The sequence below is a fragment of the Acomys minous genome (assembly GCF_964271855.1).
Source record: "Acomys minous genome assembly, chromosome: 1".
NCBI classification, from domain to species: Eukaryota; Metazoa; Chordata; class Mammalia; order Rodentia; family Muridae; genus Acomys; species Acomys minous.
Window position 1 is genome coordinate 89,414,341 of NC_140483.1, and position 27,876 is coordinate 89,442,216.

Below are 27,876 nucleotides of genomic sequence, written 5' to 3' on the forward strand. Positions count from 1 at the left end.
CTTCCTCTATAAATTGAAATAAACCCTTTTCTTCCTAAGTTGCTTTGGGTGAGAGTGTTTTTATCACAGCAACAGAAAAGGAACCAGAGTAAACTGGACTCATAAGCCTAGCACTTGAGAGGCAGAGGCAGAGGCAGAGGCAGAGGCAGAGGCAGAGGCAGAGGCAGAGGCAGAGGCAGAGGCAGAAGCACCATGAGTTCTAGGTCAGCCTGAACTACAAAAACTACAAAGTTTTCTAACCAAAAAAGATCAAGAGGCTAGCAAGCCAACACTGACTTTTCTTAAATAGTGAATATATATACATCTTGTTCAATTTTTAAAAAAATTTATGTATTATTTATACAGTACTCTGCCTGCAGGTCAGAAGAGGGCACCCGGTCTCATTATAGATGGTTGTGAGGCACCATGTGGTTGCTGGGAATTGAACTCATGCCCTTTGGAAGAGCAGACAGAACTCTTAACATCTGAGCCATCTCTCCAGCCCCCTCTATTATTGTGCTGGGCTCGGTGTGTGGCATGCAGCTATTTGTTTCAAAAGCTTATTAACAGACATGCAGTGAACTTTAGATCACATAAGCCAGTGGAATTTGTATTTCCTACAGGTTCTTCAGGGAGCCTTCTACCCACAGATAGCTCTGTACTGAGCATCATGCACACTAACGCATTAAAGGAAGGTGACCAGCCCTGTAAACAGTTTCCTATGGCTCTCTGTGGAAGAACCTTTTTTTTTTTTTTTGCATAATAACATTTAGCATACCTTAGATCTAGGAGATTCTTGGAAATATCCGAGAAGATAGGGACCTCTGATGGTCAATGCATAAGAGCTGACAAATGTTTACTGGATGATATAGAAGGTACTGTTTCCTACCCCCAAACCGGAAGTACTAGATAGACCATCGCCACCCAGAGGACAGCAGGAGTAGTGCGTGTGATTCCAGGCATTCCCAGGCTGGTGTCCTGGGCTGGGTGGGCCAACAGATCTGCAAGACCACCAGCAGCTGAGAAGCAGATGAAATCACAAGTTAGACAAAAAATAGCTGCAGGAGTGTGTTAGTGTTTAGAAAGGCTTTTATATTTTAAGTTGAAAGGTTAAGCACTTGGAATTTGTTGTGACTGGAGCATCATCCTCCATATAAAGGATGTGCCGATCAGAGACGTTGGTTCACTGTGAGTTTGGCTGGGCACTGGCCCTGCGGGTAGGAAAGGAAAAATGATAAAGCATGAATCTGATTGACATCAGGATAGAGACAGCATCCTTAGTTACTTCCAGATTTGTATTTTGGGAATATCTGAGTAAAGATGGATAAAAATTAATGGCAACAAAGAATTATTTCAGCAAGGTTTTCTGTAGTTATTGTACATACACTTAGGCTTAAATTTGATAAATGACATTTGTAGTGGTCATTCCATGATTTAGATTGTTTTCAACAAATCCCTTTTGTTCTCTTTAAAATTTGAAGTTGGAAAAAAAAAATACAACAGAGGTCTTTTCAGGGCGAGTAGGGGAATCTGAACCTTTTATTTTCATTTAGTTTTAATTAATGTTAGTGGCCAGCGAGGAGAGAGGCCAACTCCGTTCTTGGTCCTGGCACAGAGGCTGTGTGAAGCTTCAGGCTTTGGTTGCAAGGCCCTTTGTGGCATAAGGCTTGATTTTTTTTTTTTCTGATTGCACAAATGATTCATGTTTGTGATAGAGGGCTAGAAAAACTCAAGGAATTATGAATAAATAAGTAGCATTTTCTGTAACTCCATTAAGAGAAAAAGCCCAGTTGCTGAGCTGGTGGCCTACACCGATAGTTTAAGTACACGAGAGGCTGGGACAGGAAGACCGTGATTTTGAGGCCAGTGTGGGCTATGACGTAGCAAGACCCTGTCTCAAAAACAAAGACCTCCTTCAAAATCAAACCCAAGTCTTTCAAAACCAAATAACAGTGAGAGAGTCACTGTTGGCACTTTTAAATATGTTTTCTTCTTCTTTTATGGACATATGATTATTATTGATTCTGGAGTGCAGTTTCAAATCTTGTTTTCATTACTGAATATTATATGCTGAAAACTCTTTAGCTTGCATCAGTTTAACTCTAAGAAAATAATTCAGAAAAAGAAAAAAAAAGAAGAAGAAGAAGAAAAGAATTGAGGGCGTAAAATAAATCAGACCACATCCCATGCTTGACTCTATTAAAAACAAAATAATGTGACACCCCGCACCAGCCACCCAAAAGAAACCAACCACCTACCATCCTAGAAAACAGATCCTAAAGCTCCCTGGCCATCAGATAGGGAAGGATAAGTCTGGCAAGAATGCACGGCTGATTCTGCACAACTCAATTAGATGACGATAACGCTTTGGTATTTTCAAAGGCGCACTTGAATAAGTCCGCTGGAAGCTCCTCAGATGACCTCTGGCAGGTACTCTGGCTCACCTCTGGGCATCTGGGTTGAACAGACACAGCTGATGTAACCCTGTACACATACACACATACTCTCGCTCCCCCGCATGAATTCAGGTACACACGCACACGTGTTATAATCTGACTTAGCAAATGCAGACTCAGCTTTTTCTCCGGGCCAAGTACATTTCTCTCTGCTGCTATGATAGATAAGCCTCCAGTCGGGAAGACCTCTCTAAACAAAGATGGAAGGCCATCTTGGACAAAAGATGACAAGCCTGGTGACTTACAGTGCCAAAGATCAGAATCTCAGCCCATCAAGCCTGGACCACTCTAGAGCTGATGCCTTTTGAAAACGGGGAAACTGAGATCCAGAGGCATTGCAAGCCTCATCCAGGGCCAAAGAAGTAACGTGGTAACGTGAGAGTGGGGATGCCATTATATGGGCCCCTGCCGACTGCAGGCTGCAGCTCTCTCTTCTCCAGTGGCTGTGTCCAAGGTCGAGGCACTTGGCTGAAAGTCGCAGAGGCCGCCTGACAAGCGGCTGTCTGGAGGCCTCTATCCAGATGATGCTCAGAAAGAAAGGATCCTTTCAAAAGCCCCACAATGGCTCTTCGTTGCCAGCTATTCAGGGAGCAGCTTGGCTCATGCAAAAGCCTCTGCTGCTTTTCACAGTGCTGACCTGATCTTGTGTCGCAGGCCAAGCATGGCCACTGGACTCAGCAAGGCTTCTCCAGGGGATGGGCAGGCCTGGCTTGGCCCATCTCCTAGAGGGACACAAAGTCAGTCCATGCTTGGGCCCAGATAGTTTAAGGTTAGGCTTCCTACAACCTTGGTCCTTGGACTTTTTTCAAAGCTCCCTTGTTAACGTGGTGGGTTTGGTGCTGAGAACTGTGAGCATGAGGCAGCAGGCGCCTGCCTAAGAGGGATGGACTGAGATGTGGGCTTTGGGGGTAACACGATGTCAGTGATAAGGGATGGTGAGGGATGTGGGCCGCATGTTCTCTTGTCTCAGGCATGGTAACAAGAGATGAAATAATACAAGTAAAGTGCTGAGCAGAGGGGCCGTCAAGATGGCTTGGCGGGTACTGGTGCCTGCCACCAAGCCGAGTTCCATCTCTGAACCTCGCATGGCGGAAGGAGAAAACTGAACTTTAGCTGAGCCGTCCTGCATCCTCCACATGGGCACTCCCCAGTTCCATCCTGTCAAACCCACAGAACAGGAATCTGTGCCTTCAGCTGAACCCTCTACAGCTGGAGAAAGTGACAGGTTGGAATCAACTTCTAATTTCAGTAACTGGAATTCATGCAGCCAGGATCAGGCTCACATACACCCATTTCAGACAACCACCCCCTGGGGAGATTATGATGCAGGTGGTGTGGGCAACCCTCCTGTCTTAACTGAAGATCTCCTGGCCCCAGCTCCTGGGGTAACCTTTGCTTTTATAGCCTGCACCTCCAGGATTACATCTTCCCTGTGGAGTCCTGGTGAGAGCCTGGGAAGGGCTTGGGTCAGGTCACTCAAGGGTCAGCAGGCACAGTAGGATGAACTAGTGCCCTGCTCGCTCACCAGTCTCAGTTCATTCGCAGCTAGCACAGCGCTAACAGGCCTCTGTGAGCTTGCTTTTGTTTTTGGTGAAAGGCCACCGAAACACAGCGCTTGCTATTTGTGCCTGCTAGTGATAATTAGATCAATTCTGTCAGCTGACTCCCAGGCAGCCAGGGCCAACAGCAACCTGCTCATTTGGTGAGTATCTGGTCCATTTTCCAAACACCAGCATCACTTGGGCTTCCTTCCCCTCGACTGTGAACCTGCTTGAATTTGGTCATCTTCAGCAGTTGCATTCACATGACAAATGGATTATCTTGTCATCCTGCCCCCCTCTGCCTGGTTCTCTGGGTTCCCAGGCTATTGGTTGGGCTGCAGAAGTCAGTAGCAGGATCTCACTGGGGCTATGAGGCAAGCTCTGGAGGCAAACAGTCCTGCTGGCCTTCACTGGGCTGGCCAGGGTGACCTCTTCACAGCTTCTGAATTCCAAATTGATTTCCTACTCAGAAGCTCAACAGGATGAACGACTGTCCCAGTTCACTGAAGACCAAGGTCATCCCCCCCACCCTCCCCCCACGGAGACTAAGATGGACAGTGCTGGTTAACCTGTGTCTGCTGCACTAGGACACCGAGGCGGTACGACAGCATCCGACATTTCCTGGGCGAGTCAGTCTGTAATCCAGGGCAGAGAATGTCTAAGTGTTGTAGCACCATCTTAGGCTGTCAGGTCTAAAGTTTAAACAAATCCCTTCACTGCTCTGCATCTCAATTGGCTTTTAATCTCGATTATAAAGCAGTCAGAATGAAGCTTTAGTCCGAATAAGTGAATGGCTAAGTTGCAATTCTGAGATTGGATGAAATAAGGAAACCCAGGAGGAGTGGCTATACACGATCCCTTTGAATAGAGGTACATCATCCTTAAATTACTCTTCGCAAATAAGAAACATTTCAAGTGTTTATTAATGTACCAAGCACCATGGACAATTCAGGCATGCATCTTATCTGCTACCTGCCCTCATAGAACTGACAACTCCAAGGGACAGACAGATACAAATACAATTAACTATGCTTGCTCTGAGACTACCCAAGGAGTCACTAGGATGCCCGAGAAACCCCGAGAGGCAGGGAAGGGGAAAATAGGGCCATTTACTGAGTGCTAACTGCTCTAAACTCATTATTTGACTTCATAGCTAACATGTCTTGAACATGGTTTTGTTTTGGTTCCAAGTGTGGAATGTGAAACAGACTTGTGTGAGGGTGTGCGGTGTTTGTCTGCTGAAACAGACTTGTGGGAGCACATGTGGTGTTTGTCCACTAGAAGAGGAACTGACTATCGCAGGTGCATGGTCTTTGCCAATTGATAAACATCCTAGTATGGACTCTGAGAAGATGTGTGTGTGTGTGTGTGTGTGTGTGTGTGTGTGTGTGTGTGTGATTTCTTCCCATCATTCTGCATCGAGAATTTTCTAAAGAGCAATACTCCAGAGAATGCTTTGAGGTTCCATGTTGCAGCTGCTGCTCTGAATTCCAGCTGCTGCAGTTGCAGTCCCCTTAGTTGAATTGCTGGTTTGCTGTTTAATGGGTCTACTGAAATCCTGACAAGGAAGCATGGAATCACTCCAAGGAACTGAGTCTAGAAGGGTCTACTTCTCCTGTTCCCATTAACCTTTTTTCTCTCCTATCTAAGGTAGGTGGGTTGGAAGGGAGATATAAGCATTAAAGAACCCCAAATAAAGTAGGTTTATAAAAGTTCAAAGCCTATATAGGCTTTTAAAAAAGATTTATTTATTATTTTATACATAGTGCTTTGCCTGCATGCAAAACTGCAGGCCAGAAGAGGGCATCAGATCACATTATAGATGGTTGTGAACCACCACGTGGTTGCTGGGAATTGAACTCTGGACCTCTGGAAGAGCAGTCAGTGCTCTCAATTTCTGAGACATCTCTCCAGCCCCAAAGCCTACATCTTAAGTACTTACTGTGTGCTTAATTTATGTAACTTTTACAATTCCATTACATTTACTCCTCGAGTGAGGAAAATGATGGTTTGAAAAACTGGGCATCTTGCTCAAGGTTACAAGACCTTAAGTGAAGGCTTGGTCTTGAGCCCTGGGATTGAGTCTTGTGCTGCCTGTGTGTGTGTGATGCTGAGTCTCCTACCCTCATGTGAGGTCCTGGATCCTCCACACAGTCCATGTGCCAAATGCTCAGCTGGCACCACTGCAATGCAGGTAAGCCCTTATACAGAAGACTGTGGCTGGACACGGTAGAGGCATGGATGGGAAGGCCAGGTGATGCTCCAAGTTCCACTCTGGAATTCTAAGCATGACTCCAGGAATGCCCCACTGTTGGTGATGGGGCAGGGACTTCTGAGAATGCTGCTGTTTTGGAGGAAACTAGCTGAACAAATGGTGCCCTTTGGCCTCTAGCTACATCACACTATGAAGAATGCATGGCCAGAATTGGAAGGGAAATTCATCCTCTAGGGATGAGGACATTATTTGCATATTTCTAGTCTGTGTTTTGAGTTTTCCCTAAAACTGATCTCTCTTTTTTAAAAATATATTTTAAAAAATATATTTTATTAATTTATTCATATTACATCTCAATTGTTATCCCATCCCTTGTATCCTCCCATTCCTCCCTCCCTCCCATTTTCCCCTTACTCCCTCCCCTATGACTGTGACTGAGGGGGACCTCCTCCCCCTGTATATGCTCATAGGGTATCAAGTCAATTCTTGGTAGCCTGCTATCCTTCCTCTGAGTGCCACCAGGCCTCCCCATCCAGGGGATGTGGTCAAATATGGGGCACCAGAGTTTATGTGAAAGCCAGTCCCCACTCTCCACTCAACTGTGGAGAATGTCCTGTCCATTGGGTAGATCTGGGTAGGGGTTCGAAGTTTACTGCATGTATTGTCCTGGGCTGGTGCCATAGTTTGAGCAGGATCCCTGGGCCCAGATCCGCCTGTCATAATGTTCTTGTAGGTTTCTAGGACCCTCTGGATCCTTCTATTTCCCCATTCTCACATGCTTCTCTCATCTAGCGTCCCAATAGGCTGTCCTCCCCTCTGTCCCATTTTCCTGGTAAGTGCAGACTTTCGTGGGACATGCCCCTTGGGCTAGTGTGCAGATATAAGTGAGTATATACCATTTGATTCTTTCTGCTTCTGGGTTAACTCACTCATTATGATCATTCCTAGTTCAATCCATTTGTCCACAAATTTCAGGAATTCCTTATTTTTAATAGCTGAGTAATATTCCATAGTGTATATGAACCACAGTTTCTTTATCCATTCTTCTACTGAGGGACACTGGTCTAACTGGATGTCTACGTGTAAAAAAATGCAATTGGACCCATATTTGTCACCATGCACAAAACTCAAGTCCAAGTGGATCAAAGACATCAACATAAAACCAGAGACATTAAATCTGTTAGAAGAAAAAGTGGGGAAGAGCCTGGAACACATTTGGCACAGGAGACAACTTCCTGAACAGAACACCAAAAGCCCAGGCCTTAAGGTTGACAATTAATAAATGAGACCTCATGAGGCTGAGAAGCTTCTGTAAGGCAGGAGACACTGTCAAGAGAACAAAGCGACAGCCTACAGACTGGGAAAAGATCTTTACCAACCCTGCATCTGACAAAGGGCTAATATCCAAAATATATAAAGAACTCAAGAAATTAAATACCACCAAACCAAACAACCCAATTGAGAAATGGGGCTCAGAACTAAACAGATAATCCTCAACAGAGGAATACTGAATGGCTGAGAAACACTTAAAGAAATGCTCAAGGTCCTTAGTCATCAGGGAAATGCAAATCAAAATGACTCTGAGATTCCATCTTACACCCATCAGAATGGCTAAGATCAAAAATTCAAGCGACACCACATGCTGGCGAGGATGTAGGGAGAGAGGAACACTCCTTCATTGCTGGTGGGAATGCAAACTAGTACAGCCACTTTGGAAATCTATCTGGCGCTATCTCAGAAAACTGGGAATAGGACTTCCTCAAGACCCAGCTATTCCACTCCTTGGACTATACCCAGAAGATGCTCCAGCACACAACAAGAACCATTTGCTCTACCATGTTCATAGCAGCCTTATTCATAATAGCCAGAACCTGGAGACAGTCTAAACTGATCTCTCTTATATGATATCTGAACATTTTTCTTTGAATGTATAGAGCAGTTGGAATATACAAAATAAAAATACATTGATTTTGGGCCAGTGAAATGGATCAGTGGGTAAAGGCTTCTGCCACCAAGCCAGATAACCCAATGCTGGGACCCTGAAATGAAAGGAGAGAACACGCTCCCACAGCTGTCTTCTGCCTTTAATTCCAGCAATTGGGAGGCAGAGACCGGCAGATTGCTGTGAGTTCGAGGCCAGCCTGGTCTACAAAGCGAGTCCAGGACAGCCAAGGCTACACAGAGAAACCCTGTCTTGAAAAACAAACAAACAAACAACACAACAATATATATATATTCATCAGTGCAAATCCACAAGTATAGCACTCTTAGTGATTGTGGACATGCTAAGCGTTTGGGCCTACACCATATAATTGTTGTAGGTTTAAAAAATTATCTTATTCTATGTGTATGGGTGTTTCCCTCTGCATATATGTGTGTATATGTCTAGTGCCTACAAAGGCCAGAAGAGGTTGTTGAATTTCCTGGAAGAGAAGTTACAGACAGCTGTGAACTACCACGAAGGGGCTGAGAGTCGAACTGTAGTCCTCTGAAGAGCAGTCAGTGCTCCGAACCGCCAAGCCATCTTTCTAACACCTGTTGTTGCTGTTTTTGAGACAGGCTCCCTCTATGAAGCCCTGACTGGCCTGGAACTGTCCATGTAGATCAGGCTAGACTAAAAATTGCACCAATCCTCCTGAGTACGCCTCCAGACTGTTGGGATTACAAGCATGTACCACCATGCTTGGCCATCATATACTCATTAAACTCAGACACATCCACAGGATCTAACCCTGTGATTTACAGTTTTGAGTCTGTGCAAACAAGCAAACACATAATTTCACGCAATTATTTTAAAACTACTTACCGCTACTGCTACTTATTACAATTATTTTTCCTGTCCCTATAATTAACAAGATGTAAATGTGGGAAGAAAATGACTTTAAGTGCGAGTTAAAGAAATACAAACTTGAAGGGGGGGTGGGGAACGGACCCAGTCTTTTTCTTGTCCCTTTCAGTGTTAATAATTCCTGGTTAGGAGAAGCATGGTTTTTCTCTCAGGCCCCCAACGAAGCTCATTGTAGAACACTGGCTTGCTCGGGGCCTGGCTGTGAGGCAGGAACTGCAAGGCAGCTCCTGGCACTACGGTGCCCCAGCTCCTGCGCCCTTTCCTCAGCACAACAGAGGTTTCTGATAGCAAAGAAAGGCCGCCTTCTCTCCTTGCTGGTTTGCCCTACAATAGCCTTTACATGCTTCCGTGCATGAAGGACAACTTGACGCTCAGCCCTAACCATCTTCTTTATGCATCAACACAGCAAAACTGAAAGTGAGGGTCTGGCAGCGCTGTTACTTCTGGTGGCCTTTGGGGGGCCTTGTTCCTGTCCACCTGGGCAAGGCTCCTGATGAGAACTGAACTCCATGGCCTAACTGCGGCTCTTTCCTATCTCTTCACTTATGAGGCCGCTCTCTTTCCACGGTCCTTGACGTTTTCTGAGATTAGCTTTATCAGCTGGTTCCAGGATTTAAACCCTCGAGTTGTTTGCTCAGCCTTTCCCTCTTGCTGTGGCTATTTACTCTCAGGAGTCTTTATACAGGATCAACTAGCAAACCCACCATTTATGCCTTCGAGTTCCTTTCCATTTGAGTCCTACAGTGATGCTCAGCAGTAACTTGGTGACGAGCCCCGAAAGCTTTCTAGGAAACCAGTGTGGAAGAAAACGAAGAACACCTGTTCTTTAACCAACTGTGAGGCATTTCAACCATATGCAAGGCAAACTGGTGTGTATTCCATGGGGCAATTGTAGACCAGGAGTTAAACCCCTAAAGGAAACTAACATCTTCTTTAAAAGATACAGACACAGCACAGTTATAACTAATGTGTCTATATATTTTGCAATTTGCTTCTTTAACACCCAGTTAAAGAACAACCCTGGGAACAAAATGCCACCCTTCCCTCCCCTGCGCCCCAAGCCAGCTAGTAATACCTGAGGTGGCAAACTGTTTACTCACGAGCTGTTCACACACAGCCAATACAAACCAGCCAATACAGAGCCCAAAGCCAACCACCTCCCACACGAGGCTGTCAGACCAAAGACCACAGTGTGAGGATAACAGCCAGCCAGAGCCGCCTATGTGCCTCAAGCCTGCTGAGTTCCTTCAGACAAATCCACCCCGTGCCTGTGGATGCTCCCTCTAGCTCCCCTGTGAGCTGTTGCTTCGCCACATAGCTGGGCTCAGCTCTTGTTGTGGGGATATGTGAATATAACATAGTATGTTTTCAGCGGTAGTCATGTGAGCTGTTGACCCCCCCACCCCATACCCGAATAATAATAATAAAACATGATTTCAAACGTGCAGTCCAAGAAAAGACGAGTAGAGAGTAGAGCAGACACCCTTGCCCTGTATTTCGGTCATTAGTCAAAAGGACTTCGATAAAACTTACTTCACCAACTATATTTATCAAGACTACACTTTAACTCCTTCAAGGAAAAAAAAAAAAGCATAGTTTTAACAGAAATCAATGTATCGTACTGGATGGAAAGGTTCTCCTTAGCGCCACTGGAGATGGCTGCAGGGCAAGCATCCATGTTAAACAAACCTGTTATAAAGGTTTCAAGGGTCCTTGACTATTCAAGCACGTACCAAAGCCAACAGTGAAAGGGGCTTATATAGAAAATAAACACACGGGATGGAGGGCTAGCACAGTGGTTAAGAGCACCTCGCGTTTCCAGCACCCCCATGGCAGCTCTCAACCATCCATAACTCCAGTTTTAGGGCGTTCGGCCTCCACAGGCATTGCATGCCCACGAGGCACAAACATACGCACAGGCAGAACATGCATACATGTAAAATAAAAATAAACAAATCTCTTTTAAAGATAATAATATAAAAGCAGGCTCATCTGGATAAGAAAGCTAGAGCTTTAAATCTCAATGATTTAGTCTATAAAGAGTAAAAGTCCCCAGGACACAAAACTCTCCCTTAGACGGACTTTCCTTTGCATCACAGGAAGTTTAATTTGACTTTGTGTGCCTCGCAGCCCACATACAGCAGGTGCTACGTGTTCATTTACTGACCATAGCTGACTGATAGCGGTGGCTCAAAGAAGTTGTCTCTAAGGCGTGAGTAGATGCTCTCAGAGCATTAAAGCCACCTTCCCTGGCCCAATCCACATGATGTGACTTCCTGGAGAGCAACTTAAGATACTTCATCTGGTTACAGTGGATATTTTGGCACACCCTGGTCCTTCGCTGACCACTGACCTCTGTCCATTTCTGCAGCTCCCTCCTAATTTTAGCTAGAGGGCACTTTCATCCTTACATATATTAGTATACACTGTGTATTTCATTAGACAGCGGCTGGCGACACACTGCTGAGGCACTTACCAAGGGCTCTAGCTCCTTGCGGTCTATGAGGTTCATCTCTGTAACGAAGTAATAGAAGTGTTTGTAGCAGGTGTTGACGTGAGCCTCTGCACCCATCACGATGACGCGGTCAAAGTGGTGGATGTAGACGTGGACGAAGACCCGGAAAAGGCGGCACAGGATCTTCTTGCAGATCTGAAGGAAATTCTTCGGGAAGGGAACGCCTGGAGGAACAAAAAGAAAAAGGCATGAAGCCACTTAGGAGGATCTTTTCCTCTTACCTCTAAGATAAGAAGAAAATGGAGGCAAGCGAATGCTGTGGTGGGGGATGGGAAAGTGGTACTGCTTGCCACGCAGGACCTGAGGGGAAAAGGACTGTCACAGATTAAAAAGCACTGATGGCTGCTAGACTCCAGCCACCAGTGCCCAGAGGGGGATGAAGGAGGCTCAGTGTTATCATAACATTGTATTTCTCCAGGTAATTTTGGAAAATTAGAGTACTGTGTAAACCCCTCTGCTGCCTTTTTAAAAGGTTAAATAATTAATTTGACGTCTTGAAAAATTCCTACTGCTAAAACAAAGCGTCTCTCTGCACTGGACTCATCCCACAAAGCTGCCCATTTGCAAATTTTGATTGAAAGCATTTCCTGAGGTGTGGTCTCCAAGGTGGGCAAATTCAGACTCCGTTTGCTCCACTCACTTTGCTCCATCTCTCTGGGGGCAGGTAGGAATCGAAGGGTTATGATTTCACGACAGGGAAAGGGCGGGTGGCTGGGAGAGTCACTCAAATGTCCTGTCTGATGCCCACAGTTCCCAGCTGGCTCCAAGCAGCAGAAAGGTAAGCCCACTGCCCCCTCCCTCTGAAAAGCTACTTCAACTCTCAACAATTACCCCGCTTTCATTAGGAAGCCAGTTGTAATGGATATCAAAGTTAAACAGACTTTGTTTGAGTTCCTGTTCTGCCTCTTCCCCATCTGTATGACGAGGGCCAGTTATTTAACCTTTGACCTGTCACCTGTAAAGGAGGGGTCAGCACAAGGCTCTCCTTGCAGGGAAGGGAGGGTGTCGCTATGTGTAAGATCTTCCTATAGCGCCTAAGAACATAGCAGAAGCTCACAAATGGGGCTGGCCCCATCTCTCTGCACAGTAAGGTCAGAAGCATCCAGCTGGGGTTAAAAGGAAAACTTCCCAGTCCAGCTTCCGGCCCACTGTAGAGGTGGCGTGGGCACACCCCAGGTCCTCAGGAGCCTGGGAGTTTGTTGTTCTCAGCATCACAGGAACCTGGGGTAGTTATCTGCTGTGAGCTGTTCTGTCAGGGAAATCTCCTGGTCTCTTCTCCCCTCCAGGGCAGAATAGGAGAGATGGAATATGTCTGCCTGTCGGCTGTGATGGGCACTGCCTCTCTAGGTCCCTGCACGGACACCAGCTTTTCTGAAAAGTTAAAGTCAACACGTTGAACAAACCCAGGGAGACTATGGGTACAGCATACTTCCTGGACGGTAGGACAGCAGATGCTGGGATCTAGAGATGAGGTAAATTAGGGGAAGGACAGGGTCGGGGCAGCCACTTTGGCTTTCGGGCTTTCCCTGGTGCAGGAGGGAAACCACCACTGACTGTTGAGAAGGGTTCCAGGATCTTCCAAAAGGCCCGAGTGTCCTGCACATCTCGCCTGTGCTCTAAGACAAGCGAGGTGAGCTGTAGAAGGCTGAATCTTTACAGTTTGGTTGTGAAGTACTTCCGTCATCCCCACTTCTCAGTTGAGGGACACAGAGGCTCTGAAGTCCGGGCTAATAGTTTCACACAGCAGTAGAGCTGCGATTTCAAATGAACAAGCCAAATTCTATAATCCAAAGGACAGGTACCTTTGCAGTTTGACTCACCGGTGGGCCTGGGTTAGAGACACCCCTGAACTGCTCAGCATAATGAAGAACTTGAAATTTACTCCTCAATAATATAAAAAATAAATAAAATAAAATTTTAAAGAAAAAAAAAGAAAAAGAAAAAAAGAAGAAATAGAAATTTACTCGTCAACAGCACAGGGCCACAAACAAACAAATGAAGTGTGAGGGTGAGGGAAAAAAATTCCACAGCGTCAGACATTCCTAGGAACAGAGCATCTATCTGATAGTTAATGGGGAGAAACTGTGCGCTTCTCTTGCCCCGGCAGAAGACCATGGACCTGGGGTGAAGGGTAAAAGCCTGGGACTTACTGTGTTTTAGAGATAATGCCACACACTCTGAGTAGACCAAGTAACTGAATCTGTGGAGTGGTCTTTACATAATTGTTTTCATTTTAAAGATGAGTAAGTAAATGTAAGTAGTTACCCAACATAAACTCGCTGACAAATAGAAGGCTCTAGACCTCACTGCTCTGACTCTAAAGCTCAGTGCACCCAGCACGGTGAAGCCCTGTGAGGCTGAGGGAGGGCAGTCTGCAGGCCTCCAGCAGCAAGTTCTGTCTTGTCTGAGGAGGAGACTCTCTCCAATTTCTTCACCTTTTATATCCTTGGATATAGTCTGAAGGGAGGTCATGATCAGCTGTCAGGGTGTATGCTGTGACATTCTTCTAGTCCTTACAGCTCAGTCCCCACACCCCACATGCTCACTTCAGAGGAGGTAAAGTCTAGTCCTAGACCATCTTCAAGGATGCTAACCTAAGTCCCCATCAGGTAGGACCCCAGGCTCGGCATCCAAGTCCAGCAGGTAGGACCCCAGGCTCACAATCTCTTGGTTTTGGATGCAGAATCAGGTCAGACTTTCACCATTTCTTTTCTTTCATGTACTTTATTCTCCAAAAGCAGAAAAGAAAAACAGTTCAATCCAAGATGAGCTCAGTGTGAGCCCACAGTGGGCACTTCAACTCAACCCTGCAAGCCAAGCACTAGAGGGGCTGGAATTCCCAGAAGTCCTCAGGTAGGCTAAAGATGAAGCCTTGTCTCAGGGTGAGATTGAGAATAGGAAAACCACAGAGATTTGGAAAAGCCAAATTTGATTATAATGTTTTTAGAACCATTTAGATAGTTTGAACATCATGTGAGCCCACTCTTCCTTTTCTTCCGACTTTTAGATGGGCAGGTTAGTTACATAAACTTTCTATAGAAGAAGAAATGAAACGGGAGAACCCTCAGCTGTCAAGGCCTCATAGGACCATCCTAATTGTAGACTCTGAAGTTGTACATCTTGTATAGTTCAAGCATTCAATTCCATTAAACAGCCAAAGAGGAGGAACGTATGGGTGGGACTTGATATATACATTGATGATATCATTTAATCCAGTGATACCCTGAACAGTGGTATTCTTCATCCTCCTCCTCGTCGTCACTGTCATCATCATCGTTTTAGCTGTTAAAATCATTTATCAGGATCTTAGCCCAGCAAAGCATCTATCCCAAGCCACATTACACATTATTTATAAGAACATAGATATTTGGTCCAGAGCCTATAATCTCCTCCTGTTACTGGATGCTTCATAGCAGCAGGGAACTGATGACTGCAACAAACACTTCACTTCTCTCGTGTCACTTTCAGAAAGACCTAGAAAAATGTCTCTGCTTGGAGATTTTATATATAATATAATATATAAACAAATTATGTAATATTAAAATATACATTTTTTCCTGATTCCAGCAGCAGGAGAAATGAAAAGGCTACCAGATTATCAAATGGGTGCTGTCTGACCACAATGTCAGCCTGCACCCATGGGGACTGAGTGTGGCTGGGTTTGACAGAGAGCAGGCTATGTGGTCTACACGGCATCACTGCTCCCCCATTAGGGCCAGAGTTAAGCTGCTCCTTCTGTGTCTTATGCTTCTCTTGTAGATGTGAGACTCACGATGCCTCTGTTTTAGGCTTTCTCTAAATATATTTTTAAAATCACCAATCCTAGGAGATTCTTAGCGTTGTGAGGTCAATTATAAAGCGCTGTCTTTGTAGGCTTACAACATGTGAAGATCTTAGAATACACATGGCAGAACATCTATTAGGCCCTGGGATCCCCCTTTCCCTATAGTGCCCACTGGTGTTACCTATAGCTGGCTACCAGATCTTTTAGTTATCATTTCTAGTATTACCACCTAATAATAATGTTGCCATATACCAAGGGTCTAGCTGCTTTAAACATCAGCCATGTCATCCAGAAACACAAGTATATGTTAATACTATCCTCAGTTTAAGACATGGTTGGGAGGATTAAATATAAATACATATGGAATTGTGAACTGTCGGCATAACCAATTGTTTGTACTTTATTTTGTTTTTTAAACTTTTTTACATATACATTTATATTATTACACATATATACAATAAACTACATATAGCAAAAAGAACCATGAAACAGTCAAGAATTATATAAATGTTGCATTCATAGTGTTTTGGCTATTTGTATTTGGCAACCTTGGAGAAAACATCTTCCCTATCTTGGTGAGTCTAAAGTTCTGAATGTAAATCACTACCTATCATAGCTCATTTGTCAACTTAAAACACCTATCTAGACCTAAAAACATCTTAATCCCTAAACAACTAAGCTTCATTGTAAAACTAAACTATCTGGTTTTTAACGTCATCAGAGACTTGAGATGGAATAAAATTAATTACCTGAGTAGACAGGAAGTGCAGCTTCCCAAATGAGAAGAGATGACAGAGACAGTTTGCTGCCTGAATAGTCACCTAAAATTCTCCATACCGTTGGAGCATCATCTTCAGCTTTCTGGCCCAGTATATCTGACAAACATATTTGTGAGGCAGGAACTATCGAGGACTTGCTTACCCTGTCTAGGTAGAGTTTGGCCGTTGACTCTGCCTGCATCCAGGCTTGCCCACTTTTAGGCAGAATTGTGTCTGTGGCTGAAACCAGTGGCTAGTTTACCACATTGGAAGCCAACTCCATAAGGAGGTTCATTGATGCTCATCATCTTCTTTGAGGTAGGCTGCATGTTGGCAAGAGTTAGCCTGCCTCTTTGTCAAAGACTTTTAAAAACAATACAAATATTTTTAAATGCCATATTCTGTAGGTCTCTGAGTTTTTTGAAGACATTATCTAATTTTACCATATTTATCCATAGAATCACATCTATCTGCTAAACCTAGGATGTATATTCTTGTGGTAAAAATAGACTAGTAAATGACATAACCATGATTTGATCAACTAACAACTAACTTGTATTACCTAATTATCCTAAGCAACCTGCAATAGCACTTTCAAATTATTGGAAGTAAACCTTGTATTATAATTGAGTTGTATGGGTACAATACCTCATACTAGAGTAGAAATATAACGTGTGTGAAGAATAATCTTAAATCTGAATTCTATACCAATGTACCAAAATTAAACTTATTCTGCATCAATATATAAAATTCTATACCAATGAATTAAAAAATAGCCCCCTGAGTAACAATCAAGACCTTAAGTTGAGGAGTAGGTTCAATAATCTACTTTTTGTCCTATCATCCCTATATATTTCTATATTCCTCCTTCTTTCTTTCTTTTCAAACCCTATCTCCAAGCCTAAGAAAGAAAGTGTTCACGGTTTATCATGTACTCGAGACTGGAGTCTTCCTGCACTTTTATTGTCAGGAAGATCATTAAGGCATCAACATATTCATTCTGAACTTGGAAGAACAGAGAGTGACGGGTTCTCAACTAAGCACTGCGTTGCAGTCCACCTTGTGTATTGTCCGTGAGCTTTTTCATGTGTACGCCCTGCATTGAGATTAGTTCTATGAACAGAGGCAACCTTTCGTACCTTAGTTCTACTTTTTAAAACTGGCTGGGACAAGCGGGGCAACTCTGGTGGAGAAGGGAAGGGAGCTTTATTTCAGTGATGTGGGGATCCAGAGAGAAAGCCCACAGCAGAGATAAGAGCTTTTGACAGTCCTGGTATCCTCTCAACACAAGAGGTTGTTCATCGCCTTGGGAAGATGGAAGGAGAACTTTGTAATGAACAACACTTTTATCTAGCCTGTAGGGTAGGAGGAAAGACTCTGAAAGTCCTTTCCCTTAATCATTAACTCTATTTATTGTTCTTTCAATCTAGGTTTCCAGGTGGGGAAAGATAAGCTTCTGTCATTGGCCTCAATCAGAAAGGTATCGTGTAAATATACCCTAGTTTCTTTATCCATTCTTCTGTTGAGGGGTGTCTAGGTTGTTTCCACATTCTGGCTATTACGAATAAAGCTGCTATGAACATAGTTGAGCAAATGTCCTTGTTGTACGGTGGAGCAGCTTTCGAGTATATTCCCAGGAGTGGTATAGCTGGGGGTTGAGGTAGAATTGTTCCCAATTTCCTGAGAAAGCACCAGATTGATTTCCAATGTAGTTGTACAAGTTTGCAGTCCCACCAGCAATGGAGAAGTGTTCCCCTTTCTCCACATTCTCACCAGCATGTGTTGTCACTTGAGTTTTTAATCTTAGCCATTCAGATAGGTATCAGATGGAATCTCAGAGTTGTCCTGATTTGCATTTCTCTGGTGGCTAAGGACATCGAGCATTTCTTTAAGTGCTTCTCGGCCATCGGATATTCTCCTGTTCTTTTTAGCTCTGTACCCAGTTTTTAAATTGGATTATTTGATTTGTTGATGGTTAATTTCTTGAGTTCTTTATATATTTTGGATATTAGCCTTTTGTCAGATATACAGTTGATGAAGATCTTTTCCCAGAAAATTTTAGGCAAATGGATGGATCTGGAAAAAATCATCCTGAGTGAAGAAACCCAGACCCAGAAGGACACACACAGTATATACTCACTTATAAGTGGATATTAGCCACATAGGACAGAATAACCACACTACAAGACTCAGACCTAAAGCAGTTAAATAACAAGGAGGATCCTGGGGAGGATACTTAGCTCTTATTCAGAACGGCACATAGAATAGACACCGGAAGCAGTTGAAGAGAGTGGACAGGACGGGAGCCTACCATAGACGTCCTCTGAAAGACTCCATCCAGCAGAGCATCAAAGCAGAAGCTGAGTCTCACAGCCAGACTTTGGGCAGAGCATAGGGAGGCCTAGGGATGAGTGGGGGGATAGAAGGACCTGGAGGGCATAGTAGCTCCACAAGACCAACAGGGCCAACAGATCTGGGCCCAAGAGGGCTGGTGGAGACTGATGCACCAAACAAGGACCATTCATGGAGAGGAGCTAGGCCCCACACCCAGATGTAGCCAATAGGCAGCTCAGTCTCCACATAGGTCTCCTACTAAGGGAAGCAGGGGCCATGTCTCAGGACAGTGCTAACACAGTCCTCAGTGTTGCACACTGCACGCCCCACTACAGTAGTAACAGCAGTGCTCACTGCTGCACACTGCACGCCTCACTACAGTGCTAACAGCAGTGCTCACTGCTGCACACTGCACGCCTCACTACAGTGCTAACAGCAGTGCTCACTGCTGCACACTGCACACCTCATTACAGTGCTAACAGCAGTGCTCACTGCTGCACACTGCACAGCTTAGGTGTTTGGAGTAAAACTTTGACTAGTTTTATTGTGACCCAGACAAATGCAAGACCATCAACCTAGACAGGTAGATAAGAATCGAAATAGAAAACCACCTTTGACCAGCCGGTCTCTAAGTGATTTACAGTTGATTACTGAGGCTCAACAGCACGCCTTACTCTATCCTATCCAGACCATCTCACATCCTGTGGCTCTCAGATTAAAGCTGGGAAATTTTAAGATTCCAAGAAGAAAACGTCTTCAGATGAGTGATCTACAAAGGGGTGACGGACAGAAAACCCAGGACTTGGATGCCCTTGGGCCATGTGGTGTGGCTTGGACATTGCCAGTGGGCCACTACTGAAACCAGAATTAGTGACCCCCAAAGTAGGACTGGGATGAGCTCAGATTCCAACATGCCTGGGCAGAAGTCTGCCTCCAAGGTGCTCACTCATGAGGTTCCGGTAGGGATTTGTTCCAGGCTGGGTAGGAGGCAGGCCAGGGAATTGGGGTAAGGGTGAGGTGAGACTGCGGGCTGCGTGCTGATGAGACAGCTCCTCAGCCCTGGCTGCTGCTCCCGAGGTCTTGGTGCTCTGTCAAGAGCCAGCATCTGACAGAAGCCGTGCTGAGTTTATGAATTGTCTAACCACAGCGTTCTGATCTCCAGACCACATTCAGCAAGAGAGCTAAACCTAGCACAGATTATAACTGTGCAGACCTGCCTTTCATCTCTGACTCAGTAAATCTCCTTTCTCCCCCAAAGAAAATTAAATAAAAATTCCAGTAATTTCTGAGCTTTAACCCATTTTTTTCCTGCTTGCCTTTTCTTTCCTCTTTTCTCCCTTCCGCTAGGCCCTCAAATGCTCATGAATATTTCCTTTTCAGACACTCCTAAAGAAAAACAATTTGTTTATGTGGCTTGTGTGATTTTTCTTATCCTGTCATATAGATGGGGGGGGGGGAGGAGCTTGAGAGGGAAGGAAGGAAGAGAGAGAGAGAGAGAGAGAGAGAGAGAGAGAGAGAGAGAGAGAGAGAGAGAGAAGACAGAAGGCTCCAAACTGGACAAGACATAAAGGGAGTTTGTGAGCTATCTTCCCCTGGTGAGAAAAGCCAACATTTGGCGATTAGACTCTGGCCTGTGATGGGTGCAGGGCTGTACCCTGGGCTCTGCAGGTACAGCTATTCCAAATCCTTTGGAATAGGGAGGGCTTTGGGGCTTTGGAAAAATGCTTTGGGACTATGCCCCACAAAAGGGCCGGGTCTGTGTCAGTCTGCCTCACCAATGATTCCTTACTGCCCAGCATAGAGCCTGGGCAGGAAGGGTATGAAATACTTGTTTAGACTGCTCCGGGCTAGGGCGGAGCTCCTCTGCCAGCAGCTGACACTGACATCAAAATTCAGAAAGGGAAAGACCCAGCTCAGGGCTGACAGAGCTTCCAGGGCTTGTAAGAAATGCAAAGGGTCTGGATTCAAGTCTGTGAATTCTAGAGGCTGTCTCCTTCCACCTTGTTGGAAAGCTTTACAGATCTCTCATGGCTCCTTAGATTCCAATCCAATTGGCAGGATCGAAGAAACAAACTTGTTAGCAGATGAAGGTGGCAAAGGGTAGTCTGGCTCTTATTTCCCCCAAACCTAAGTGCCAGGACTAAGGGCACTGGTTAGACATCCCTGGCTTTGGCATGGATCATACCTGAGTCAGACTCCAGCTGTGGAAATTCCACTCTGGCCACCCTGGGCCAGGTTTGCTATTATAACTCCCAGGAGCCTCAGTCAGTATCCTCAGCTGAGGAATGGTGACACTGATGTGTGGCTGAAACTCAGTGCAGGCAGACATGCAGAAAGTAAAGAGCGAACAGGACCAGCTCTTCTTTGTCACAGCTGAGCTGGTGTCAAGGGAAACAAATGAAACAGGAGAGGCGAAGGTGTCCTTTCCTCAAAGGGCAAAGACTTCTCTGTAAAACCAGTTTGGAAGAACACTGATATGGGGGGTGGGGGGGGGGAGGGGATAGCTAACATCCCAGTCAGCCCTTCAGGGACCCCGATCACGTGTCAGTCACAACAACTGGAAATGTCCACATTTCTCCTTTAAGCTGTCCCACAGATCTGAGGGCCTTGGTGCTGTCCTTTTTTGCCTTTGGAGTCCAGAAATAGGAGTGTGCATGTGAAAATCCCTCTACAAGTCATAAAAAAAAATAAAAATAAAAATAAAAATCACCCATTCTCAATAGGTCATGAATAAAAACAATATCCCACACACGTGAGGAAAGGAAACAGACGTCTGGCAGCGGGGCTGAGAGCACACTTTCTCCAGAGTTCTCGCAAGACACGATGCAGTTGGATCCCAAGTGGGGGTAAAAAACGAACACAGATGCTTCTTAAAAGGAATATACACTCCCTTCTCTTTCTTGTTTACTTTCTTCCTCCTTCCCACCCAGCCACATTGCCCTGCCTCCTGAAAACCTGCATCGCGGAAGCCCTGGCGCTCTCTCCGGGATGCCGAGGAGGCGCAGTCAGCTGCAGAGAGCGGATTTCTTTCGGCAGATGTTTTGTATTATGTCGATGCACCCTCAAGAAAGTGTCTGTTCGCTGTGCCAAAGAAAACATTTGCGTGTAGGAGGACTTTGTTCCTCTGCCTAAAAAGAAAGAAAGAAAGAAAGAGAGAGAGAGAGAGAGAGAGAGAGAGAGAGAGTCCCCAAACAAGCTGACAGCTGCAAATGGTTAGAAATAAACTGGCTACCCCTCTCCTCTTCGCCTCTCTTCCTCAGCCCTGCCCCAGCACCTTTGTGTTGCCCTCCAGTCTCTCACAGTGGTTGGAGCAAAAGAAAAGGAAAAGACTAACATGTGATTATATGTTCTAAACAGATTATTAATCCGTTCAGACATGCCATTTTCCAGGCATAGAAAGTACTGTTTCAGCCACACAAAGAGCGACTGTAAATACTATGTGTTACTCAGCTACCACAGGCTGCTCCTCCCCCCACAGCTCTAGGCTAGCAGCCTCTGTTCTCAGCTATCATAGAATGGACACAGAGGCAGAAGCAGGACCAGAGAAGACCCAAGGAAACTAAAGCACAGTGTTCCTTAGGGGCGGACAATAAAAGCAATTAAGAAAAAAGGGAGGAAGGAGGAAAGAAAAGGGAGGGTTATCTCCTCGGTAGTTTGGGGCAGGGATGGTAGGCCTGTCCCCATGGCACCAGCACTGCTTCTTGTTGGACCAACCTCATTTTTATTAGTGCAGCTCTCCTCTCTCCACCTGGCAGGTGGGGGCGGGGGAGGGGACCTCCCTAATGTGCAAATATAACCGAGGAATCAGTCTGTATAAAACTCCAAGGCAACTAGCGTCCTTCCTCCAAGGTGAACTCAAAGCTGTTCAATGTGAAGTCTTTCTGGTCCCAGAGGTTCATCTGGAGATGCTACAGTTGGTGGGCTATGCTGCAACCGTTTGGAGCTACGATTCTCCAGCCTCCTTCCAACCTCTGGGCTTAGCTCGATTTCTTGCCAGAGTTTTGTACTAGGGGCATCATAGCTCAGAGGTGTCTAAAGAAATGAGCTGACAAATGTAACTGGTAGCTGGGTAGAATCTAGGAGCAGAAAAGGGGTATTAGGGACCACTAGCAAACTTCAAATGGAGAGTGCAGTGCGGGTCTTCAGTTGTGGCAAATACGTGATGGATTCCTGGAAGATATGATAATATGAAAAACCTGACACAAGGCGTATAGGATGCTTGGTCCTACCCTTTGTAACCTTTCTATAGGTCTAAAACTGCTCCATATACATTTTAAAAACACCTTATAGGTTAAAAATATATGGTGGATTCCAGGAGCTATGAGTTTATGCCCTTGTACATAAAATATAATTACCCAGAACAGTGATTTTCATCCTGAGGGGTCACATATCAGATATTTACATTATGATGCATAATAGTATTAAAATTACAGTTAGGAAGTAGCAATGAAATAATTTTATGGTTGGGTGTCACCACCACACGAGGAAGTGTATGAAAGGGCTGCAGCATTAGGAAGGTTGAGACCCACTGACCCAGGATTCCTAGTGGATGACAGAAGAATATGAAACTAAGAGCATGCCCCTTCCGAGTGCAGCACTGAGATAGCTTGTCTCTGACTGCATAATGTTTTGAACAGAGAGACTATGTCACTTGCTCGGGGGACACTGGCACGGAACTGGGATTTCAACCCAGAGCTGGCTCACTCCAAAATATCCATTGTCCAAATGACACCTTCCCCACCCCCCACCCCCCGCCACCTCTCAAAACCCAAAGCAACACGTTAAAATTTACTTCATCCCCAATAAAGGATCTGTCAATAGTTTTTCAAAACTGTGGCTGAAATAAATTTGTTATGTCAATTTTGAGGGTTCCCCATGACACATGACTTTTGAGGAAAGCCTGAGGGTTCAGGAAACGGGGATGTGAGGAGAGATGAAAGGAGCCAGGTGACCAAAGCACTTGCTCCTCAGGACTGAATACTAGAGGAACACAGAGTAAGATGTTGAAGGCAGCTGGCCACGGTTAGCCAGCGGGTGTGTTTACTTTGGATGCCATACTGTTGAAGTGTTGCCAACACTCAAGGAAAAGAAAGCCATGACACAAAGGTCAAGAATGCTGGCTTCCTTCAGAAGACCAGGAACAACTGGGAACTGACTTAGCGACACAGCAACAGCCCATCCAAACCTGTTCCTCCACACAGAGATGTTATACACACCTGGGCAGTCCCGTCCATTCCTTGGAGCTGGAGTTACAGGGGGCCGTAAGTCACCTGATGTGAACGTTGAGATTTAACTTAGGCCCTCTGAAAGTGCAATATACCCTCCACTACGGAGCTCTCTCTCTGTCTCCATCTCCCCCTCCCCCACAGTTATATCTATGTACATATGTGTTTGCATCTATGTACATTCATGTGGCTGCAGGTGCCTGTGGAGGGCACTGTACTGCTGGATCTAGAGTTATAATAGGCTGTTGTTATGTGTCCTGTGTGGATGCTGAGAACTGAACTCAGGCCCTTTGGGAGAACAGGAAGCTCTCCTAACTGCTAAGCCATCTCTCCAGCTCCTTCCTCCTCTTCCTCTTCTTCTGGCTCCAAGGTGTTGAACCCTGGGCACGGCATATGCTAGACAATGCTCTACCACTGAGCTACTAGCCTGAAGCCTTTAAAAGGAAGCAATGCCCTTGGTTATAAATAGATGGTAGCAGGCGGCAGGCCCTTTCTTGAGACGCACAGGTAAGGAGGGTCTCTGTCTTCTATGAGGACATCTCAGGACGGTGCCCACTGACTTCCCACCTGCTCTTTTAGGCTAGTCCAGCAGCCTAGCTGTGATTGAAGCTCAAAGCAAAACCCCTGCTGGAAATCACTACCCTAGTCACAGCACCTCCATGCACGCCACATTTTCACTTCTCTGAAGCACCACTTGGTTCTTAGGGGGCCGCCCCGTTTTCTCACACTGTATTTGACCCATTTATGCAAAGGTGACATTTGTTTGATTTCTGACAGCAACTCCGAAGATCATGGGCATATTCCTAAGGCTGATGAAGGGAAACACGGCTTGGTGTTTTTCAACATAGGAACCATTTGCTGACGCCTTCCCTAGTTAACATATGGTGGACTTTCTTACTGCCTGCTTATATGCACTGGGCACCTGCATCTCCTCGGATACGGTGTATCTGATGTGAGATATATTAACCTGTAATAATGCTTTGCGATGTCTCACAGAAACACTGTTAGCCACGTGTATTCACTGGAGGGAAGAAAAAGAGTCCCCACCTCACTTTACATGCCCTTCTGTCTCCTCACCGAGGGAACCTGTATGTGTAGTCAAAGCCTTCTTGCTCTATGCTCCTTGCTCAGTTCCTAGGAAGTTTCCCCGAACCTTTGAGTCCAAAAGCATAGCAGCAATCCTTTGCAACCATAACTAGTAATTTAAAAATGTTTCCAATTCTCTGAGAAATTTTCCCACTTACAAATCTATAATTTGCTTTACAGACTTTTTTTTTGCAGAACACATGTTTATTAAAGTAGGTAACTGCCTAAATAATAATAATAATAATAATAATAATAATAATAATAGTTAATAAATAAAACATTATTATTATTATATACTATGATCATCTGAAGACTATATAGCCCTCACAAGTGCTAGGATGAAAGGCATGTGCTACCATGCTTGACCTAAATTATTTTCTTATTCTACAAACAACAACAATATTATTTTTTAAAGATTTATTGATTACTATGTATACAGTGCTCTGCCAGCATGTATACCTGCAGGTCAGAAGAAGGCATCAGATCACATTATATATGGTTGTGAGCCACCATGTGTTTGCTGGGAATTGAACTCAGGACCTCTGGAAGAGTAGTCGGTGCCCTTAACCTCTGAGCCATCTCTCCAGCCCAATAATAATATTACGAAAACACCAGAAAATGCCAACAAGTATAAATTTCATTACTATCCATAGTAGCACCAGGAAACAGCTACTGAGCAGTATTTTCCTTCTGATCTTTTTGTGGTAAGTATGTGTACACACACCTACGTACAAACCACACACACCACACATGTAAATGTATATATTCATATTTATACATATGTATAGTTTAAAAAAATAAGATTAAACTCTCATATTCACTTTTTACCTTTCTATATTTAATATTGATTATATTGTGAGTGTTGAATATCCTTTGAGCAATGAGTCATTGCAAACCCATGATGCAGATTTAACAGTTACTTACACAGATTGGCTGAATGATCCTTTCAGTCTCTGACAATTTTCCTTGACTGTACTCATAAGGGTGAATTAAAATCTTGGTTTTTGTTTTAGTTTCCCAGCCCTTATCAAGTTTTCTCTCTGGTGCAAATATCACACCTGGGAATCCTGTGTCTCTGGGTCTCATACGACTGGGTAGGAACAGAGAGCTGCACGTGACCAAAATGCAAAGGGAATTGAAGTTTGTTACATAGGGAGACTAGGAGAACGCTGGATGGACGAGGACTAAATATCTGAAAGGGGACCACTTGGAAGATGACAGGAGAATAAAACATCAACCCACTTGTCCAAAGTCATGAAGCTGACAGGCACTACAGTGCATCTCAAGATGCCGCTAAGCTTGTTTGCTTTGCGGTGCTCTGTTCTGTCTCCTCTGGCTAGAGGCTAGCCTCTTCTTCTTTGGCCAATACAGATGCTGTAGGTGTCCAAACAGGGTGCATTCCACGAGGTGACCCTGATCGCCTCATGCCAGGAGGTGTTCAGAGGGAGACTGGAACAGGGTAGATTTCCAGACCTTGGAGTCTCTGGGTCTTAGGATACAGGTTGGGATTTAAGGCTTTAAAAAGCGCCTTTGGGGAATCCAGTGTGGCACTAGGAGATGTTTGGGTCTCTTTCAACTCCAGAATGCTAAGGCCCTATGTTGTCCATGTTAGTGATAACAGCATCTATGGAGTGCTGACTATGAATCAGAGCCAGCTAGCTACGAATTCCTCCCAAGGACCCTGCCCTAAGGAGGCGCTGTTATGCTCTCCAATTTGAGGAGGAAGAAATGATAGAGAAGTTTCCCATCCAGGGTTATGTCACAAGTACCAGAAATGCGAGGCTGGGATGCTGATTGCCTGGCTGTAGATCTTTCCTACCAACTATACAGGCTCCTCCAAAGTGTCATACCCACGACACACTGTGAGCAGAAACTGCCAGCAGCTGTTCTCCCAGATAACAGGAGTCCCCAACGGACTCTTAGACCTGGGGCAGCTGAAAGAGTGTGAGGATCCTCAAAGCATTTCTTTTTTGTGTTTCTGTTTGGTCTTGTTGGTTTCTTGATGTTTTGGTTTCATTTTTGATGTGTGTTATGTGCATGTGTACATTTTTAGTTTAAACTTTTCAGTAGAGTCCAAAGTACACACCAGGGTAATATTCTCTCTGTTTGTCTGTCTGTCTGTCTGTCTGTCTGTCTGTCTGTCTGTCTCTCTCTCTCTCTCTCTGTGTGTGTGTGTGTGTGTGTGTGTGTGTGTGTGTGTGTGTGTGTGTCTGTGTGTGTCTGTGTGGTTTTCTGAGAAAGGGTTTCTCTGAGTAGCCTTGCCTGTCCTGGAACTCATTCTGTAGACCAGGCTGGCCTTGAACACAGAGATCCAATTGCCTCTGCTTCCCAAGTGCTGGGGTTAAAGGCGCGGACTACTGCCACCTACCTGGCTGCATCAGGGTAATTCTTAATGTTGTCCCTTCATTTAAAAGCCAAATTTCCTTGCTAAAATTAGTTTTATTCTGTCATGCAATAGTTTAACAAAACGTCATTAAGTGTATTGACAGAACGGCTAAAACATTAACCCCAGCGAAACTCTCAATGTGCTAATTCAATAGAACCCTCCAGGCCTTGGTGGAGGGGGGAGGCAAGGTCAATCCCTATACCTTGCATGTTGTGTCCAAATTCTCACCCACGGTGTGGTCTAGAGGACTCACTAGGAGCGACATTTTAGTGCACAGCCCTTTTCAATCAAATATGTCCTTGCTTCTTCTCTTGAGGCCAACCAAGCACAAACAAAGAGATGAGATTTCTTTATCACACGTACTGAAGCCAATGGAGACTTTTGGGTCAAATGCCCCAAACACCAAGGCTCTTAAGGAAGCTGATCGTGGGGAAAGTGGTGGGAGCAGTGCAACCCTTCTGGTCTTCTCTCATCCCTCTCTCTCCCCTCCCCCCTTCCTCGCCTTCTTTCTCCCTCCTTCCCCAACTCTATCTCCCTTCCCCTCCTCTCCGTTGAGCAAGCCCAGAAGAGACAAACTAGTTACAAAAGGCACCTTCACTTTTTCACACAGTCCAAGGGAGTTAAACTTAAGCTATGAGTAAAGCATAGCTACAATCACCTGTTTCCAGCTAGAAGCTGAGGGAGAAAGCCTCTCCTAGGCTTATCGTCTGGTGAGATTTCACCAAACTCAGTTAACTTCTCTTTCTGGT

General features: G+C 44.9%; 1 protein-coding gene across 1 annotated transcript in view; it reads right to left on the reverse strand.

The window, feature by feature from the left end:
• MOB3B (MOB kinase activator 3B) overlaps nt 1-27,876 on the reverse strand; it is a 181,230-nt gene that overhangs the window by 24,450 nt on the left and 128,904 nt on the right. The window contains exon 3 of the mRNA XM_084778398.1: nt 11,516-11,718. Within this exon, the coding sequence (XP_084634524.1) occupies nt 11,516-11,718 (203 nt within the window). The remainder of the gene's footprint in view (nt 1-11,515; nt 11,719-27,876) is intronic.